The 14,499-nt window shown below is 32.2% G+C and overlaps 1 protein-coding gene across 1 annotated transcript; it reads right to left on the bottom strand.

Moving 5' to 3' along the window:
- Window positions 1–8,675: 8,675 nt before the first annotated feature.
- LOC107873507 (serine/threonine-protein kinase PCRK1) lies at window positions 8,676–14,096 on the bottom strand. The gene is made up of 4 exons (XM_016720378.2): window positions 12,310–14,096; window positions 11,329–11,589; window positions 9,981–10,103; window positions 8,676–9,742 (listed from the first exon to the last, which is right to left on the bottom strand). The coding sequence occupies exons 1-4, from the start codon at window positions 12,694–12,696 to the stop codon at window positions 9,149–9,151; spliced, it is 1,365 nt and encodes a 454-aa protein (XP_016575864.1). The 5' UTR covers window positions 12,697–14,096; the 3' UTR covers window positions 8,676–9,148.
- Between the last annotated feature and the right edge of the window lie 403 nt (window positions 14,097–14,499).

Below are 14,499 nucleotides of genomic sequence, written 5' to 3' on the forward strand. Positions count from 1 at the left end.
ATAGTAAAATATGTTTCCTTATACTAGATACATACAATTTAGTAATATTTATCTCATATAAATTTTTAGATACAAGTTTAAATAATTTGTATCACTTGTAAAATCTAATATGTTAGTAGCTTTAAGAGTTAGATCTATCAAATTCTGCTATAATTTGTTATGCTCTTTAGAGACAACACGTCTTAGTAGGAACAAAAAACGGTTACAGATACATAATAATGCAATGTTGTATTGCTTTCTACCATTATATTGTATTATATGTTTCATTATTCTAGATATATACAATTGCAAAATTATTGTAAAATATGTATCTAATACAGTGTCTTTATAAAGTGTAAGAAAAACGTATATTGAAACATAATTATATCTTTAAATGCTTCAGCATTGCATTAAAATGGATGATAAAGTAGAAGTTTTTAATCATTAAAGAAACATAATGTATGTTTATCTAAACATTACTAACATCATCAAAGTTTATAACTTCATCAATAATTTTAATATCCAACTAGCAAACAGATAAACAACTACTGAATATGCAAAACACGGTCTGTTTATTTTGGTGCGAACTTGCTACTTTGCCTTGTTGGATCGTCATTCTCACTAAAGTAGTCATTCTCTACTTTTTCAGATCCGTACTTGCACAAAAGACTAGCAGATCTCAGACGATGGTATTGAGCATCAATACCAGAAGATGGAATGCCTAATCCCTTGCTCAGATACTCAGCATAGACAGCTACAAATACATCGCAATCCCTACATAGCAATCACTAATTTAATTAAAAACACCTATATACTCATTTATCGAAACATAATTATATATTTAAATGTTCCACCATTCTTGAGTTGCAAGTTCCTTACCAACGTCAGCATTATAGCAATTTACATAAGCCTTATTGATGTACACTTTGAAAAAGCAATCTGTGGTAGTGTATCTGTTAGTTGAAATTTTTTTGTTCTTGTACTTCTTTCTCAAGTAGTACATGATAACATCTAGATGATGTTCAAATTGTAATCAAATGAAATATATGTGATAGCAGGCAACTATAATAATTATTACTTAGATACAAATTAAATTAATTTTGTATCTAATGTGATTAAAGAAAAAATACAGGAAACTGAAAGAGCAACAAATAAAAAAGATATATATTAATATAGAACGATACATGTTTTGTAATTATGTATCTAAAATAAATTACATCCAGCTAAAAACATCTCAAAGTTCTTTCCTCGCAGCAAATCATTAAATTTGACAGAAATAAGTTTCTTTTTGCAGGATCTTTGGGTTAAAACAATTCTTCTAACTTGTGCAGTTAAAGTAACTACCTCATGTTTTAGACTTTAATACATCATCATAGATATCACACAATCAGTAATGCATATACTAATTGAAATCTACTTTAACAATGTTTAAAGAAAAAATGAAGATAATTGAAAGATCAACAATTGTATAAGAAACATATTAATATATGGCGATATATCTTTTGTTATTATGTATCTAATACAACATAAGAACAAAATAAAAAAACCCAACATCTGTACTGCAGTACATAATCAAAATTGATAGAAACAAGTTGCTTTGCACGCCTTTTTAATGAAAGAATCCATCTAACTTATGCAGTCAGACAAAAAAAATCACGTTATAAACTTTAATACGACATATATAGCATACAATCCGAAATGCATATACTAATAAAAATTGTACTTTTACGATGTGAGAATTTGAGATTTTGGATATCCATTATGAAAATACCTCATCATTCCATCACTTGCTTTGAGATAACATCCGAAAATAGTCTTCTCAAATAAGTCTAAAACTTCTTGGCCGACTACTTCTTTAATTTCATCCTTAAATCTTAAATTGCATGAACTTACAAATCTAAGAGGATGGGTTAGAATTTCCTTAATAACATAATTCAATTCATAAAAACAATAAAGAAAATAAAAATGATAAAATTAGTTGAGATGCAATAAATCTACATTAAGACAGTACAATATATACAAAAACTCTAAGAACATCATACTTTATTTTTTGTTATATTAATTTCAATAAAACATAAAAACATAAGATAAATATAAATTGGCAACAAAAAATCAGATAAACAATGAATTTCTAAAGTACCATACAAGCCAAAATATGTATCTCGGCCTAACATTCAACAGATCCGAACATTCAATTACCATGGGAAGCTCATCTCTGAAAATTGCTTCGACAATTCTTCTTCTCTTGGTGAGAGCTTTACTTGTAGGACTGTTAGATCTCCTTTTCTTAAAACCACTTTCTTTTTTCTTGTCCTTCTTAGCATGCTTTAGCCAACTTCTTCATAGTTTGGGGATCGTTTCTATGCTTTGATCTATTTTTATCAAAGTCAATAAATTTGTAGTCAAAACTTCTGGGAATGAAGTTTACAACTTCTTCTTTGATACTTTCTAATTGAGAAAATTCAAGACCCAAATCTCTATTCATAATGGTAATTAAAACAATAAAGCCTAAAAAATGAATAATTGAAGAAATTGCTCAATCAAAACACTAAAATTTCACTTTGTAAACTCAACCGCAAAATATTTTTTTTGAAAAAAAAATGTAAAAAGGATTAGAAGAAAATGAAGTTGATTTTAGGGAGGGAAATTACCTAACGCCCCGAGTCTGTACCCCGAATGCTACACGGTGCTCATAATATCAAAGGATCTCAAGCTAACCCATGACTGGTACCTGTTGAAATTACTGAATAGTAATACTGTAATAATGTAGAAATTGCCATAAGGTTTAAAACTGAAATCAAAATACTGAATACTGAAAATCAATACTGAAATCTGAACATCTGCCTGTAAATACTTTAGTTTGAAAGCCTCTAACTTTCTGAAAGTGGAATTGATGGGACAAGTCCCCAACTAACTCCAACTACTGAAGTATTGATAACTGAAAATAATGAAATAAGAATTCTGTCCTGGAACTATAAGGACTCACCACTAAATCTATTGCTGATAATTTGGGCTGCTAAGTGCAGTCAGGAGCCTGTGCGTTTGAACCTATGATATAATACATCATAGCGTAATAGAAAGGTATGCGTCAGTACTTTGAATGTACTGGTATGCTAAGTGAGGCAAGGCTGAATGCATGGATTCATATGCATGAACAATAACCGACTGAGTGGCATGAATATAACTGAATGGGAGTACATGTATAACTGAAACTACTATAAATGCTGATTATGCAATAATATGCATATAACTACACAGACTGTAATTGAGATCATGTTAACACCGAGTACTGAATTCTAATAACTGAATGACTGATATCTGAGTTTACTAATACTAAATTACTGTATACTGAGTGACTATTTCTGACAGTCCTGATTCTGTAGAACTAAACTGAGTTTTGTACTGAGCTGGGTGGCTGTATCTGACAGTCCTAATTCTGAAACTGTACTGAGATTTTGTACTGAGTCTAAAACTAAAATTGTGGGAGTGTTCATCTAACCGACATACCCCGATTATGATTGAATTGGGGTCCAACCTGTGACCCCAGTTGGAAGGGTGTTAGCACCTTGCCAAGGGATACTAAACAATAGCTATGAGTTAACCCTCTCTGACAGGAAGCTCTTTCATCAACCCTCATTGACAGAAAAACTCGTACGAGATGTATCAACCCTAGTCTGGCAGGAAGGCATCTCAACCTACGCTGGCTACGTATTCTGTAAAGCAGGGATTGCTACTAAGGGTCAAATCCTTTACTAACGGGAATGCCCCATCCCTGGGTTCGCTCGGTGCTGATTCCTACTCCCAACTGAACATATATTGAACTAATTTCTAGACTGTACTGAGTTCACTGAGTTTTATTGACTGACTGAGTACGTAGAATTCTGTTAACTGACTGAATACACCGAGTTCTGTAACTGTCTAAGTACTACTGGATGTGATATTACTAAGACTATTCTGAAACTACTGTAAATCTAGGTAAACAGCTAGATTATCGGGTATTAAATACCTCTATGACTTGATAGCATATAGTGTAAAACATAGCACAATCTTGAAAACATAATAACTAGTTATTTTGCCACCATTCATTCATTGAGGCATTTTAACAAACACTTGCATGAACTTGTATACATGCTAACATGATATGATTTCATTACTCATCTCACATGAATAATTCATCAAACACTTGGGGAGCACAATCTATGCACATAATAATGAACAACATGTAGGCATCATGATTACCAGTCTCAACTTACAAATTTACGGGGTTTTTAACTTAAATCCACATACCATTACATGCGTAAATTAATTTACATGAAACTTGAATTAAATCATGAATTAGAAACCCCAAAGAACATTATAATCATGAATACAATCAATCCAACATGAAACTCATAGAAGAAATCAACTTGTAATCAAAAAGGATTCTTGAACTCTAAGGATGGAAGGAAACCCTTAGATGAACACCTAACATACCTGATTGTTAATTCTCTGAAAGTTGTGGAGAATTTTTTGAAGCTTGAATCTTGAATTGGAAGTCCTAGGGTTTTGTTCTTGGGTAATTTTGAGTATAGAGAATGGATTTTGCCTTTAAAGTGGCTTAATCTCGTGTTTTGGGTCTGAAATAAGGTGGAAAAAGACCCAATTACCCTTTGGACGCGAGCTTTTAATGACTAAAAACGTGTCCAGTGACGCACAAACCGACGCGCCGCGTTAATGGCATTAACACGATGACCAACGTGCCGCATCGAGTTCGCGTTGGTTCATTGGAATTGCACTGAAAGCTGAGAAAAAAATTATCCGTCGATGCGATGGGTGACGCGATACGTCGAGATCACGTCGACCCACTGTTTTGGTCACCCAAAATGATTCAAACGAGGTCCGAAAAATCTAAAACTCACCCGAAGTGACCTACTAACATTCCTGATCATGAATCAACCTAAAAATTGATATTTCAAGGTCATAAGGATCGTATAATAGGATCGCCAACTTATGAAGACTAAAAAAATTCTAAGTACAAACACTTGGCTGAAATTTTTAAGTCTGGGACCTCTTTTCAAGCTTTAACAAACTGAGTTAAGCTTAGGATTTTGCGGGGTCTTACATTACCTTACTTCAAAGTTTTGAATTAGATGGAGAAATTGGATAGAAACCGCACCAGAAATTGCGACGTACAGAGAGAAAAAGTGGGTTATTTTTGGTAAAGAATCGACTTATTAGTTGTAGGTTTTAACTTGTATCTCAACTTTACAAAAAAATATGAAATGTTGGGATTTAAGTAATTTTTTAGAAGTGGGGGGATTTTTAGAAGTTTAGAAACTTATGTTGTTTATTCAGGTAATTTTTCCTTTTCCTTTTTCCAAATTTTAAGGTAATTTCTTGGATAGTTATAAAAATGACTCTTAAAGTATATTCATGTTATTCAAGAAAAGTACGTTCAAAGAATCAATTTAATTATTTGTTCAACTTCAAAATTTTTAAATAAAGTCAAAATATTTTTATAATAGTATGCTGTAACTCGTATATGAAATCTAATCTAATATATTATGTGACTATATATTTTGAAATATTACTCTTTCAGAGTAAAATTAATTATATATTTTGAATAAATTAGTCAAATTGAATAATTTTGCTAATTTTTTAAAAGATAAAGGTATGAATCGTATTTTAAAAAATACATTCAAACTTTAACTCCAACTTCAACTTTAAAAGAAATTACAAACTGACAAAGAATTTTAATTTTTTTAATAGGCAAATATATAAAGTATTTAAATTGATTGGTGTTATGGCCCCTAGTTTTTATTTACTAACTAGATAATGAAGGGTTCGTTTTACGGGCTCAATATTAATATTTTAAATATATTTATAGGTATTTAATTAGTTTTTTAAATAATCAATAATATTTTTAAATTAGCACAATAAAAAATGATAATAAAGATACACGTTATAATAAAGTGTAAATTACATTAATATATTTTTTATAGAATCATACTAAACAACCAAAAAATAAAAAATGATCCATCTATAAATTTATTTTGAATTCACTTAAATTCATTTTACAGGGATTTAGCGAATGAAATTCAACCTATTTTGATGAAAGTTAAAATTAATCATATCATTCTTTACAAAGTGATATAAATAAAAAAAGTTATGGTTTCACATCTTGTTTTATATACTATAAAATCAAGAGAATAGTTTAGTATTTTTTTTAAACAAGAAAAGTGATTTATGTACCTAATGAGAGAATATACTACCCCAAAATAATATATTTTATTTTAAAGATTGTAAATGTGTTGTAAAAAGATATATATAGTTAAGTGTCCAAATTATAACGTCTTGCTATAATATGGACAAACGTACCAATTAAATTAAATAAATTATAGTTTTAGAATTATCTTTCGTATATATAGTTTTAAAATTAAATGAATACTTTTTCATCATTTATCAATATCTTTTTTTTTTAATATTAATATAGCACTCCATCCATTTTGATCCATTTAAAAGGAGAATGTCTCTTTAATTTTGATAATTTTTTAATTAATTCTGTAAAATTAAAGAGTATTTTGATACATTATACATATCTTTAGTCTATTAATATAATTTTTTTTTTAATTTGTTAAAATTTAATATCAAATCAAAATCAAACAAATAAATAACACTAACTAATTAAACTTGTTTCTCTTAGTATGAACTTAAACGTGTCAAATTGTATCTATATCAGTTCAATCCCATTATAATTTATTATTTTATTGCAATGTCTTGATTAAAAGTAATCTCAAGTTATAGTTTAAAACGTTACTCATCAATAATATTATATTATATAATAGACTAAATTTTAACTAAGGATTCAACTTTGGTATAATATAATATTCGTAATGGTTTATAAATTAATTTCAATGAATTTTATAGGTTTGTTATAATTATTAGAAGTTTATGAAAAACCTTTGGTTAAAACATAATTTTAGAAGCTTTAAATTTTGAAAATACATAAATACATACTCAGAAGTACAATTTAACATCTACAAGTTTTGTATTTTTTTTTTCTTATGGAAATGCACTATTCTGTTAATACTCTATATGTTCTAGTTTGTTTGGTCTATTTTAATTTGGTACGAAATTTTAAAAAGTAAAATATTTTTTTAAAATATTGTGATATTAAATAAAAGATATGTCAAATATATCAAAATATTCTTTAATCTTATAATCTTAAATATGGCATGTGGAAAATTAAAATTACAAATGTTGCTAAAAAATGAAAAGATCTTTTCAAAACAAAATAAAAAAGAAATAAACCAAACAAATTGAATTGAAGAAAGTACTAAATAATGACAAACAAAACTTCCACAAAAAATAAAATAAAAAACATGAAAAAAAATAGAACATGAAAGAAAGTTGATGATAGTTCAGTATTTTAATTTTTTTACAATAAATAATAGATTTGAATAAATTTGTGTAGTAATAAAGAGAATGGATCCTAATATTACATGTGATTGAAGATAATTTGTGATGAAATAAGCTAAGGTAAATTACAAAGTACAATTTGTATTGCATATTGTATAATTTTTCATAGCCATGGTCTTCCTTTCTTGGCTTTTCTATAAAATAAAATATATTACTAACGAAAAAATAAGAGCTGCCACAGAGGTTCAAATCCATATACCTCTCACATATAAACTCAACCTTTAGCCACCAAGCTAAACAACATTGTACATTACGAGGCACACAACTGAAACATACATGTTGACACTCAGTTATGTGCTTGTGCCCTCTTATTAGTAAGATGGCCTTTGGAAAATCACCTTTCAGACTCACTCAAATCTAATATTTTCTCAATTATACAGTTATACATAAGTTGAAGTTGAACATTAATATTGATTTACCATATCATAAAATATCAAAATCAATTTTTTAAATACTGAATAATATCGAATTAATTTGTTATGATAATGATACGATATTTCTAAAAATCAAAATTACCGCACTAAAGATTTCAATATTGTATTAGGTCCCACCCCTAGTGTGGAGGTCGAGGATTATGATAGAAGGTTAGTAGATAGCTGAGTATTGTTACACTTTTGATGGGGGAGGCATGGGGCTAGCCCCATCTCCTCGTACCGTAGTTTCCACTCATTCCTTCTCGACCGCCTCCTTTCTATTCACCTTGATCAAATCTTTCTTGTGATTTTCTATTCTCTTATGAGAAATGATTTGCTTCGTTTAAGCCATCATCGCTTAATTCATGCAGGGGGATAAGGCTTTTCCCCACGACCCCTTTTAAATGAGAACCATAAAAATAACAATGAACTGTAGTAGTATTTAGTAATCACGTAGTTTCTTATGCTTCAAGGTGGTGTTCTATCATCTGTTGCTTCTTATTTTTATCTTGATATTTTGTTGTCATTTTTTGTTGCTACTATGCTTCAAATATCTCCTCTTTGAATTGAGGGTCTATTGAAAATAACTTTTGCGCTAAAAAGATAGTAAAATCTGCTTACATTTTACCTTCTCCTGCTAGTGAGTTGTGGGTCTAACATGTTCTTTGGTTTAACATTTCTCATAATTTTTTCAGTTCGCTCAAGACTAATCTTTAAACTTTGGTCTAAAAGGTCCAAAAGTGGCAAAAAAGTTATGGCTATTGAATTCGAACTCATGATACTATAATTTGATTTGCCGCGGCTGTCGGCTTGGGCAAAAGTGCATGGAAAAAGAAAAGATTTAAAGGCCTCTTTCATTAATTTGACCACTGAACAGAGTCTAGCAAAACAAAGATCATAGAATTTCTAATTAGCTCTCAACCATTGCAATGATCTGCTGAGACTTGATGTAGGGCAGCTTAGTGCGCTAAAGCTCCTGATGTGCGCGGGCTGAGACTAGATAGATGCACTGAGGAAGAAAGCTGCCTCAGCGGAGGAGTAGAGGATTCTTAATAGAGAAAAAGGAGTGTTCCCTGTACAAACTACTAAGTGGAAATGCATTCCAATTGTGAACCAACACACATTCCTACAACATTGAGAAAATGAACCTGCACTGTGTTGGGGAAGAGAAGATTGTTCCTACTAAATTTACACCTCTTTGCAGAACATATATAGATAGCAAAGCTGCCGGATATCTCCATTCTAAAATACAAAAATGATCCATTGGCCAGAGTCAGCATAACACGAGAGACAGTATGTTAAGATGTCTTGATTAAACCTGCTTTCCAATTCCTCCAATCTATCTTACCGATGGATTTGTTCCTAAAGCTGACCATTTCTTTGAAGTCGAAAACCCACTTTTGGTTGTTGCTTTCTGGTCTTCCTGATTCAGCTTCTCCTTTTCCTTCTTCCTTTGTGTCAACTTCTTCTTTTGTAGCTTCTTCATTCACATCTTCTGCTTCTTTCACAGTTTCGGGGACTGCTTCAGCCTGAGCTGCAGCATCAGTAATGATACTCTCAAGCATATCAACGACTTCACTCATCCTAGGGCGAGATCTTGCATTCTTTGAGAGGCATTTGTTGGCCAGTGATGCAAGTCGCTGAGCTGACTTGATGCAATCATGGCCTTCAAGTCTAGGGTCAAGAATACAATGAAATTTCTTCGTATCTGAAACATAGGGTCTTACCCATTCCAATAGTTTTTGCTCTGCTCGAGGAAGATTTCGTTCCAACACTCTCCTTCCTGTTATGAGCTCATAGAGAACAACTCCAAAGCTCCAAACATCACTTTTAGCAGTAAGTCTTCCAGTCTGGACATATTCTGGAGCTGCGTAGCCTATCGTACCTACAACCTGAGGACTTGCTAAGTCAGGCAATGCACAAAAAGAGGCATTTCAAAATTTTGGTCTAGAACACGTCATAGGCATTTCTGTGGCAATAAATCATTTCATTGATGGTAAAAATCTCTTTTTTTACGGAGTAAGGAAGAAAAAAACTTATTAGTTCCAGATTAAGACCAACTGACTTCATCCCTTGAAAGAAAGGGACCGATCATCAGAAAATAGAATAGGGTAGAAAAAAGATACTTACTGATGTTGACACATGAGTTAGTCCTGCAGCTGGACCTTGCCTAGCCAGTCCAAAGTCTGAGAGTTTCGCGTTAAAGTCTTCATCCAGAAGAATATTTGATGGCTTGAAGTCTCGAAATATCAGCTGAAACAAGGACAGCAAAGAAAAAATAGCACAATGAATAAGTTGAGAAGCAGAAATGTCAAAAGGTTAGAAATTGGTACTGCTGACAAGAGAGTTATGACTCTGACTATATCAAAGGTACCGTTGACAGTATAAAGTTATGCTGCTATTTCTGTTATAGTCAAAATGAAGTTTGTCTTGGGCTTCTATGCACCAACAAAGTCATTTTTTCTCTTACGGATTTACAGACATAAATAAAAAGGTTTTAGAGGTGTCGCTCTGTAATTAACAAACATAAATTCAAAACTATCGATTTAATTCTAGGACGAATAATTTGACGAAACACAGAAGTGCAAAAGCAATTGCACATCCAGATTTTAACATTCGCATAAGGAAAAGAATGAATGTGCAATGTCATGTATGCTTTAAGCCAAATGTTCTTAACTATTCTCACGGTAACTCGTTCAAAAACCATGCAAATAAATGGCGAATTAAGCATACGGAGCAGTTTGAAGAAACCATCTGCTTTAAAGCTTGGTTGAACATCAGATTTATCTTGGTCACAATAATCCTGCTAAATGATATTCTCTTTGGCATCTTACCTATCATCCAAACCCATCTCACAACTAGTCTTCCTTGTTCATTTCGTCATAATTTACTTATATTCACCTAATGTATTTTACTATCCTCCAGATGATGATAAATAAAGAATTCATCTACATCTGTCTTTACATCTATAAGAAATAAGCTAAGGGCATTCTTGTCCTCCATGGACTGAAAGAAAAAAAAGGGGGTTTCTTTCCTTACAACAACATACGTTCCCAATTTAGTCCCACAAAGTGAGGTCTGGGGAGGGTAGACTGTACGCAGACCTTATCCCTACCTCAGAGGTATAGAGATTGTTCCCGATAGACCCTCAGCTCAAGAAAAAATAATGCAAAAAGAAGTAAAGGAAGTGAAAGCATATCAAGGCATACTGAGCAGTAACTACAACATAAATACAACACCCCAATAAACATGCCTGACTCAAGTATTTGTAGGCATGATATTTAAGGTAGACTTGCAGGGAAGTTCACTCCTCGGTCGAAAGAAGATTTCAACTGATCATGTAAACAAACTAGCTACAACTTTTTCTTTTAAAAGGAAACATTGTAGAAAGAAATGATGTTGAGCTCAGTAAATAAAACACACGAACTACCAGTTGTGAAGGTAGGTAATCAATTCAAAAATAAGAACTCTAAATCACCTGAAAATCCATTTCTTCATGCAGATAGGCCAATCCGCGAGCAGCATCTTGGGCAATTTTTAGTCTCAAAGTCCAGGAGAGAGGAGTTGCCGATCGTGCCAACAGATGGTCCTCCAAGCTTTTGTTACGCATCAGTTCATATACTAAAAGACGTTGCATCCCTCTTTCATCATCCTCTGCACAGTACCCGATTAACTTCACTAGATTCGGATGCTTCACTACACCTAAGAAGTTTACTTCATTAATCCACTCCTTATGCCCCTGAATACTAGACGAACATGAAACATATAAGATGGCTGAGATGGGAGATGATAGACCAAAAAAAAAAAAAAAAAAAAACTTAAAGAGCAAAACTAGAAATTATAATATGCAAAACCTAAAAGAAATACATATAAAAAATGTTTTAATGCTCAAACAATTTGAACAAGCATTAAAGCTCACAAGCTACCTGTGACCCTAATGGTGCATCTTGTGACATTGTCTGAACAGAAGTTAATGATTTGGAGAAAGGGCAAGTTGATTAATTTTCAGAATTAAACTGCAGTACATTAGTATACTTTGTAACATAGAATCTAAATATTCGGAAATTACACAAAATACTTTAAGCATATTCCAAACAAAGGTATAACAAAAACTACACAGCTTCGTGTATATAAATTAACCACTTAAAAATCTTAATCCAGTATTAACGAGAAAAACATGTCATCATGTTCAAGACCACAATTTACATTCTACTACATTTAGTTCTAAACCATACAATTCAAAAATCTTCTTTAATTTCTTGAAATCCGTGCAAGTCAAAATCAAACAACCAAATTGAAATGGAGGGATATATTAAGGAAAAAGCATGTCATGTTTAAGACCACATGATTAAAGGATCATAAGATTCAAAAATATTCTTTTTAACTTTTTAAATTCCATCTCAAATCAAAACCAAACAAACAAATTGAAACGCATGTAGTATTAAGGAGAAAAGCATGCCTGGAATCCATGTCGATTCAATCGTTTAACAGCAACTTCAATTCTCATATCCTCACAAGGAGGAACACCATCAACAACACCTCTATAAACACATCCAAATCCACCTTCACCAATCATCAATCCTCTACTAAAACCCTTCGTCCCCATTTTCAGCTCCGAAAAACTAAACACCCTCAAATCATTCCCCCTCCTCTGATTCAACAGCTCGTGAAACTCAAAAGAATCAGAGAAATCCCTTGATTCTGAATCCAACTCCGACCTCGACTTCCTAGTATCAACGCTACTTGATGCTACACTCAATGAACGAACCCATGATACCTTCGATTCACGAGTACTCATTGTTCCCCCCCCTTCTTCCTCATCCTTCGTAAAATAAAAGCATTTCATCTCTACTTTCCTCTATTTGGTATTACAGAAAAACAGCTCTGGCAAGTAAACTATGACAATGGAATCCAAAAATTCAAGAAAATCTGTTGCTGGTGGGAGGTGGCAGGTGGCAGGTATCCCGTGAATTTAGTCAAATGTAGGAAAACTGTCCCGAACACCATGGTTATAGAAAATAAAAGCATTGCATCTCTACTTTCCTCTATTTGGTATTACGGAAAAAACAGCCTTCCACAAATAGACAATGACAATGAGTATACAGAGAGCTTCTGCAAGTTTTAATTTGAAGAAATATAAACAACTAACAACATACCCAGTAAAATCCCACAACAGAAAAAATTTCAAGAAAATCTGTTGCTATTGGGAGGTAGCATGTGTCCGTGTATATAGTCAGATGCGGGAAAACTGTCCCGGACACCACGATTATCTAAAATAGAAATATTTCATCTCTATTTTTCCCCTAATTTTCTGCTTCTGGGTATAACAACAAAACAGTTCTACGCAAGTAGACAATGACGATGGGAATATAGAGAGCTTCTGCAAGCTCTAATTTACAGAAATATAAACAACACAAACAATTCAAGAGAATTTTTTGTTGTTGGAGGTGACAGGTATAACGTGGATTTAGTTGAGGTGCGAAAAAAACTGTCCCAAACAACACGATTATCTAAAATAGAAGCATTTCATCTCTACTTTTTCACTAATTTTCTTCTTTTGGGTATTTCGTACTAATAATCTTAGGCAAGTAGACTATAACAATAGGGGATTTCGAGAGCTTCTGCAAGTTCTAATGTACAGAAATATAAGCAACAGAAAAAAATTGTTAGCTAGGAAAGTTGTCCCAAACACCAAGATTATCTAACTTAGAAACATTTCATCTCTATTTTTTCCCTAATTTTCTTCTTCTGGGTGTTACCAAAAAAGAGCCTTAGGCAAGTAAACAATGATAATTGGGTATAAGTAAAACTTCAAGAAAATTTGTTGTCGGTGAGAGGCAGCAGGTATACTATCGATTTAGTTGGAGTGCGTGAAAATTGGCCCGAACACTACGATTTTCTGATGAAAAAAAGAAGAAAGTCAGGAAAATGGAGGGTTCTGGGGTAGGAAAGAACAGAGAGTATGAATTATTGAACAACAAACATCACATTGGATTTGTAAATGCTGGAAAAACATTCGGGCTTTATAGTATAGTTATATAAAATATAGTGGTAGATTCTATAGATGTAACTGCTAATGTGTGTATAGATTATTTTGTGTTATTGAGAAATGAAAGAGTAGGTTTTCTTTGATCCGGATATTGTCGTGTTGCAGAGTGAGAAGTAGTGTACTTTTTTTGAAAAGAAATAAAATATGAACTATTAGATGAAGATTTGCCACTTTAGTGGTCCAATTTGAAAATTTTAGAAAATGAAATGTTTGATATTTCAAAAACACAACTTAAGGGCCGTTTCGTTTGGAAAATAATTATTTTGGGATAATTAATTTCGAAATTAGTTATTTTGAGATTAGTTATCTCACCTGTATATGAGATAACTTATTCCATCACTATGGTGTAAATAGTAGCATAAATAATCTCGGTACTAACTAAAACCTCACACCAAATATGGGGTAAAATTATCGTTCGTTTTATTTCGGAACTATTTATCTTTTATACCTCACGCCAAATGACCCCTAAGTCCCCACGACTTTGATGTCTAGTGATAACTACTCTTTCATTTTAGTTGAATTTTGAATTAAAGTTCCTTTTATATGGAACACTTTGCTTCGATGTAGGCCTTTTCACGCAAATTTAAATTAGTTTAAATA

This window comes from Capsicum annuum, chromosome 6 (genome assembly GCF_002878395.1).
Source record: "Capsicum annuum cultivar UCD-10X-F1 chromosome 6, UCD10Xv1.1, whole genome shotgun sequence".
Classification (NCBI taxonomy): Eukaryota; Viridiplantae; Streptophyta; class Magnoliopsida; order Solanales; family Solanaceae; genus Capsicum; species Capsicum annuum.